A 6,262-nucleotide genomic window follows, 5' to 3' on the forward strand; every position below is an offset into this window, starting at 1 on the left:
GACACGTTTTCTGTGTTTCTGTTTTTATTCTAAATGTGTAAAACCTTTTTTTTTTTTTTTTTTTACAAAAAAATCCATTTTGATAAACTGAGTGCATACTAAAACAAGCGTTGGAATTACAAAATGCCAATGGAGAGTATTGTTAAGCTGCTTTTCTTGTTTATTTTTTATGTTTTATACAGGGACCAGACACATAAGCAGCAAACTTGTGCCTATTAAAATGTCAGCCTTTAAATAGAAATAAAGATTCGTTTCAAAATATGTGTCTCTGTGGACTTTTGATCCGCTTCCATAAAAATAACCTCATTAAAAATCCACTTTTTACTACATTAGCAATTCTCAGTGGAAAGCATGTCAGCGGATGCGGAACCGCTCGCTGTTTTGGGTATACGGAATATTTTGCAGACGGACCGGTCCGGTGGGGTAATAAGTCCGGTCGCATTCTTTCAGGTCAGTTTTGTATTTCTTGTTAATTACTTAAATATTACTTCAGCTGTTGGTGTTTTCATCTACGGCAGCGTTATGTTTGAATATTTTTTTTCTTGATTACTTTGTCGATATTTATTCTCTGCCAGAGAACGTAGCCGGATGCAAAGTCAAACCGGCGTACATGTGACCCTCAAACTGCTGCAAGCAAACGTCTGTCACAGGTATTTTGCTAAAAATATACATTTAATGTGGACTCAGTATCAAAGATAACTTAATAAAGCATTTTTAAAAAATGTTTCATTTTCATTTTATCTTGTTAATCTCTAAAAAAAGAATTGTAAATTTGTGGTCAAATGTCTTATGGCTAGTAAAATATCAGAACGAAATGAATACCTGTGGGACCTTCTCAGTACTGGGGACAAAAATATGCATTTTACATTCTCAAAAGTTGTCTCCATTGATGTGCTTTTGTATTGTTTATTATTTGTTTGTCTCTAAGCAAACTCCCATCAATTTGTTGATCAGTTGTACTAACTTGCATATTTCTAAGAAAATAAAGTTAATGGTGAACAGCCAAGATGTGTTCGTGTCATTGTCATTGTCATTGAGTGTCAAAATAATTGCAAACAAAAAAAAGGACAATCTAACAAAGCAGAGATTGGATGACATGCAGTAGCCAGAAATAAATTAGGCCAAGCCTTTAGTCTCTTAGCAAATCTACTAAACTGTGCGTGTGCGTGCATACTGGGAACACAAAGTCCCTCTGTCCCAGAATATATTGCTGTTACAACAAAAAGAAGAATTTTTCATGTTTTCTTAGTGAGTTTTGGTATATTTTCAAAAGTTCTGTTTACTTGGACATGACGCTACACATTTCATGCAGAAATGGATGATGACACACCCGAAGAGATCTTTGCTGAACTCAAGACCAGGCCCATTGGAGGTTGGGGTGTTGCTCAGATCGGAGCTGGTACTGGACTTGCTGTATATGCTATGTGGGTGGGAATCCTACAGCCAGGCTTCAGAAAAGTCCCTTTGAGGCTGCAGGTGTGGTCTACATTCTTCTTAACATTTTGATTACATTTTTATGTAGAAATGCTTTTCAATCTAGGACCTCAGGCTTGGGAAACAACACTCTTTATCTCATTAATGTTGTTTTCAGGTCCCCTACATTCCTGCCAGCAAAGTCCAGGTACAAAATGTGATGACGCTGCTGAGAGGTCGAAAGGGTGGCCTGGTGGATTTGGGATCTGGTGATGGTCGCATTGTAAGTATGAACTGATCAGGCATAACATTATGACCACCTGCCTAATATTGTGTTGGTCCCCTTTATGCTGCTAAAACACCTCTGACCCAGTGGGGCATGGAATCAGGACCTCTGGGGATGGTGGCAGTGAATTCTGTAGGCCCTGTGGGTTGCAGGGTGGGACCTGCCTAGACCTGGGACATCCCACAGATTCTCAATAAGATTTGGATCTGGGGAGTGTGGTACCCGGGTGAACGCCTTAGCTCTGTCATGTTCCCTCGGCTGCTTCTCGGCAATTTTTGTGGTGTGTCTGGGTGCATTGTCCTGGTGAGGGTGGAAACTGGCATCAAGGACTGGTGTTGCTGTGGGAGGTTGGGGGTTTGCTTGATCTGCAGTGTTTTGGTGGGTGGTACATGACAAACATCCACATGAATGTCAGGACTTAAGATTTCCCAGCAGAACAAGGCATTATAACAAGATGATCAATGCTTTTCAGTTCACCTGTCTGTGGTCATAATGTTGTGGCACATAAGATATACGGGTTCCTTTTCTTTGCACTGATTAGTAACAGGTTTTGATTGTGGCTCACTTTAACCCTTTAGGTCTTGGAGGCCCATCAGCATGGTTTCAGTCCTGCTGTTGGTTATGAGCTCAACCCCTGGCTCGTTCAGCTGGCCCGCTTTCATGCATGGAGAGCAGGCCACCATGAAAAAGTGTCATACCGTCGAGAAGATCTGTGGAAGGTTTGTCACTTGTGTTATGGCATTAATATCCCTTCCATTCAGATTTCCACAGCTGCTACACAAAAGTTAGAGCAACAATCAATATTATGTCACTGCAACATCATTATAGTTTGAATAGAAGTGCGCCTCCCATCAGAAAAGGAAAAACAAAAACAAAAAAAAAACAAGAATGACACAGACCACCACTTATCCATCTAAACTGCTGACAAGTGTTTATCAGTAAATACGAGTGTTAACTGACAAAACATCCTTAAAAATAATACACATGCGCTTTTCTTAGTTGTCTTGCTTCACTGTATTCCTGTTTATGTGTGTGCTTAATGCATAAACCATTTAGATGCCAAAAACCATAATATGAATATTGTATCTATGTTATTTAAAACAGAATTGCAACAAAAGTTACAGATGTATTCACGTCCTGCTTTATATCTCATCATAGGTCGACTTGACAAAATGCAAGAATGTTACAGTATTTTTGGCTCCCAGTGTGGTGAGTAGTATAATGGACATATAACTATGAAGTGTTAACATATAGTAATGCAGAAATATTCAGGCATATGGGTTCTGTAAAGCTTCTTGAGACAATTTGACCTGTAATTGGAGCTATATAAGTAAAATTGAACTGAATTAAATAGAGAAAAAATAAAGTGAGCTCATTCAAAGCCTTATGAGATGAAGTTTGGAGGCTCACTTGCTGGAATTACAGGTTTGTTTCTGTCTGGATACCAGAAGGTTGCTATTATGCAGCAGTTTTAATCACATTGATGGCGAACATTATTTTTCAAATTTGATATCCAAATGTTCTTCCACTCAGAGCATTTTTATCAGTGGAAATACAGGCTTGCTTCCAAATTGTTTATAATACTTGTAGTAGCAATTTCAGCAAACGCCTTTAGTCTGCTGCTTGACTACTACTGATGGCCAAGTTAGATTTGGTCTTGAAACATGCAGATAAAAATATGACGAGTAGAAGTGGATCCAGTCAGTTTCAATGACCGTTTATTGCATTTACTGTAGTTGAATTACAGATAAGTTGAAATAAAATGAAAAGCTTTAAATTAAAGAGTCTTAAGAAGGCCTAGTTCCGATGCAGCCACACGGCCAAAAAAAACAGTTTGCCTTCCTCAGTCACACCCAGATGCTGGTTCTTAAGCCTTCCCCCTTGGACTCCACTTTCAACTTCCTCAGCCAAGTAGAGTGAGACTCTCAGGTCTCCTGTAGGTGAAGGTAAACACACCTATGGCCATTAATTCTGTCATAGGCATACATGGACGCACACACTTTCTCTCTCCCATTCACATTAACATACTAATAACAAGAAAGAATGTATGAAGATCAACATGAAGCTCAATTTGGCTCATACAATACTCTTTACGCCAAGTGATTGGAACTTGTTTTTAAAAAAAAACCTGAAAATGATGAACTAACTACAGATTCTAGATTTTATAAAGCTGCAAACAATCCAGGAAGAATCTGTTAGATACATTTGCAGTTATTTGCTTTGTTGTGGATAGGTACTGCATTCTTTCTTTATTGTACTCTTCTTTCTCTTGTGTTTCTAGCTTTCATTATTGCAGGAGAAGTTGCAGGCTGAGCTTCCCGATGATGCTTTAGTGGTAACTGGTCGTTTCCCCCTCCCTGATTGGAAACCCTGCAGGGTTGAAGGACAAGGTGTGGAGAGAGCTTGGGCATACAGCATGCAAGCACAAAGACAGAACGTCTGCAAGGAAAATAATAACTCCATAACCACAGAGTAGCAATGAACTAAGCAAAGAATCCACTTGAAACGACAGATTTTGCCAATCTCCTGACCTCCTAGTCTGGTAACATGGAATCATGCACTGTATAATTAGCTCACTATTTAAGTTGTAAATGTCCTTTACTTGAAAGTTGAGGACGTTTATCCAGACTTGAACCTACAGGATGATATTTCTTGCAAACTATCATGGCTGTCTACTATACTGTGGCTCTAAAGTTCTAGCATATTTTTTACACAAATGCTCGCTTCTACAGTTTTGATAGAATGTGTCCTTGATTTGTTATCAGCAATGTCTGAACCTCGGAGTAAAAGACTGTGTTAGCTGGAAAAGAAAAGCACCTACAAAGCATAGCAAGCTTTTAAACATATTATCTGCTTAAATGCTGGAGAACTGAAATTCATTTTCTGTTTTCAGCATTTTATTATTTTAAATCCGTTGTAAATCATTACATAGTATTTATTACGTCTTGATCTATTTATAGTAAGAAAATTTACGAAGGATTTTGAAAATTGAAAAATTTAACTAGTTTTCCACAGGTAAATAGAATCAATGCCAAAAATGTAAATGCATTTTACATTTATACACCTGTCTATAAAGGGTACATGAAGTAATAACAGCATAGTTTTGCTACTGCAATGTATCCTTCCAGGGTCGGAATGGGACTCATTTTCAGCCCTGGAGTTTCATGCCTCAGACCGGCCCACTTTAGATCATGATCTATGATTATTAAAATCATGTAATTATAACCTTTCGTATTAAGTCTACAATCGTTCACTGTTCTGTAGCCTTGTGATTCAGTGTATTTTTAAAAAAATATTTCCAATTCAGTGCAAGTAATGGTTGCTTCACCATGTGGATTTCTTTCAACATGAGTGCACATCTTCACCATTATTCTTTACAGCAATATCAGAATCTATATTCTGTTCAAATAAGTGTTCACAGATATCCAAATCTTAAAAATAAAAGAATAATTAAAAATATGTAATACTAAATGTTTTTTTAAAGTGTTGCACTTTCTAATAACACTATCATCTCTTGTCCTCTGCAAGGAAACAACTTAGATCACAACTTAGATTTCACAAATATGAGAACATCGGTTAAAGGGCAAATCTCCAGCACTATTCTTTACAACATCTGAATGTATGTGTGTACATCCTGTGATTGAGAGCGAGTGAAGTAATCAAAACTATCAACTGACTCATCTTCATGTCTCATTCCTAACTTGTAGTTCAGGGTTTTGCTGTTGAGCTGCTGCCTCTGTAATCAGTCCCTGACTAGACGCTGCTCTGCCTTTCACACTTCTTCCAGTTTCCCTGGACTCGCCTGCACCTGTATCACAATAAAAATAATAATCTGTACACACATTCTGACTTGCACACTTATTTTGACCCATTCAGATATTTTCAATAGCAAAATATGCAGGCTTTTTTCATATTACTTTCATCCTATTCCCTTTCAGTTGTGGGCTTCGTGTATTTACTATCTTACTTTTAATGATTAAAAAATAAAACGGGTCACTGCTACTTTTTGAGCATAGGAAGTAGTTAAACTGGAACTAATGCTTGTTTGTTCACTCTGTTAGAACAGCTCACCTGTTCCTTTACTGACAGGAGTAAGCCTTCATCACTACTGGCTCTGCTTCTGACACTAAAACACAGTTTAAAAATGCTCATAATTCTCAGCACAAATCTCCTCGTTTTACAAAACCTGCTGATCAGTTCAGGTCAGTTTCATTAATGTAGTGCTGAATCATCTCATAGCATCTCAAGGAACTTTTAATATAGAGCAGGTCTACACTATACTCTTCATTATATTCCTGATAATATTGACTCTGGACTTGTGGGCACTTGGCTGCTGCTTGGTGCTGGTCCTGTATCCATCATTTTATGACATAGTTACCTCTGTGTGTATGTATACGAATGTCTTTAACCTGTGTTGTGAGTCATCCAGAAAGTAAAGATAATCTATTTTATCTGTGAATGATTCATAAGCTGCCCTTCTCACACACAATGTGAAGGACATTTTGTTGCATTAATTCACATGTATGGTGTAACATACGCTACCAGTCAAAAGTTTGGATGCAC

The 6,262-nt window shown here is 37.9% G+C and overlaps 1 protein-coding gene across 2 annotated transcripts; it reads left to right on the forward strand.

Annotated features, from left to right (window-relative positions):
* Positions 1 to 290: 290 nt before the first annotated feature.
* Positions 291 to 5,542, forward strand: antkmt (adenine nucleotide translocase lysine methyltransferase). Of its 2 annotated transcripts, XM_022207501.2 has the most exons (7): positions 291 to 450; positions 576 to 650; positions 1,313 to 1,476; positions 1,592 to 1,696; positions 2,278 to 2,418; positions 2,858 to 2,908; positions 3,981 to 5,542. In XM_022207501.2, exons 3-7 carry the CDS (start codon positions 1,315 to 1,317, stop codon positions 4,173 to 4,175), a joined length of 654 nt encoding a protein of 217 aa, XP_022063193.1. In that variant the 5' UTR covers positions 291 to 450; positions 576 to 650; positions 1,313 to 1,314; the 3' UTR covers positions 4,176 to 5,542. The 2 variants fall into 2 exon arrangements, with proteins under 2 accessions (XP_022063193.1, XP_022063194.1); XM_022207502.2 differs by lacking the exon at positions 291 to 450 and having other exon boundaries at positions 459 to 650.
* Positions 5,543 to 6,262: the final 720 nt, after the last annotated feature.

Source organism: Acanthochromis polyacanthus, chromosome 21 (assembly GCF_021347895.1).
Source record: "Acanthochromis polyacanthus isolate Apoly-LR-REF ecotype Palm Island chromosome 21, KAUST_Apoly_ChrSc, whole genome shotgun sequence".
Taxonomy (NCBI): domain Eukaryota; kingdom Metazoa; phylum Chordata; class Actinopteri; family Pomacentridae; genus Acanthochromis; species Acanthochromis polyacanthus.

What these genes read in the sequence shown, in the direction of transcription:
- antkmt (XM_022207501.2), top strand. Translation starts at nt 1,315, where the DNA reads ATGGATGATGACACACCCGAAGAGATCTTTGCTGAACTCAAGACCAGG. An exon ending in AAGTCCCTTTGAGGCTGCAG is followed by an intron (nt 1,477 to 1,591) that starts GTGTGGTCTACA and finishes TGTTGTTTTCAG; the next exon opens with GTCCCCTACATTCCTGCCAG. An exon ending in GTCGAGAAGATCTGTGGAAG is followed by an intron (nt 2,419 to 2,857) that starts GTTTGTCACTTG and finishes ATCTCATCATAG; the next exon opens with GTCGACTTGACAAAATGCAA.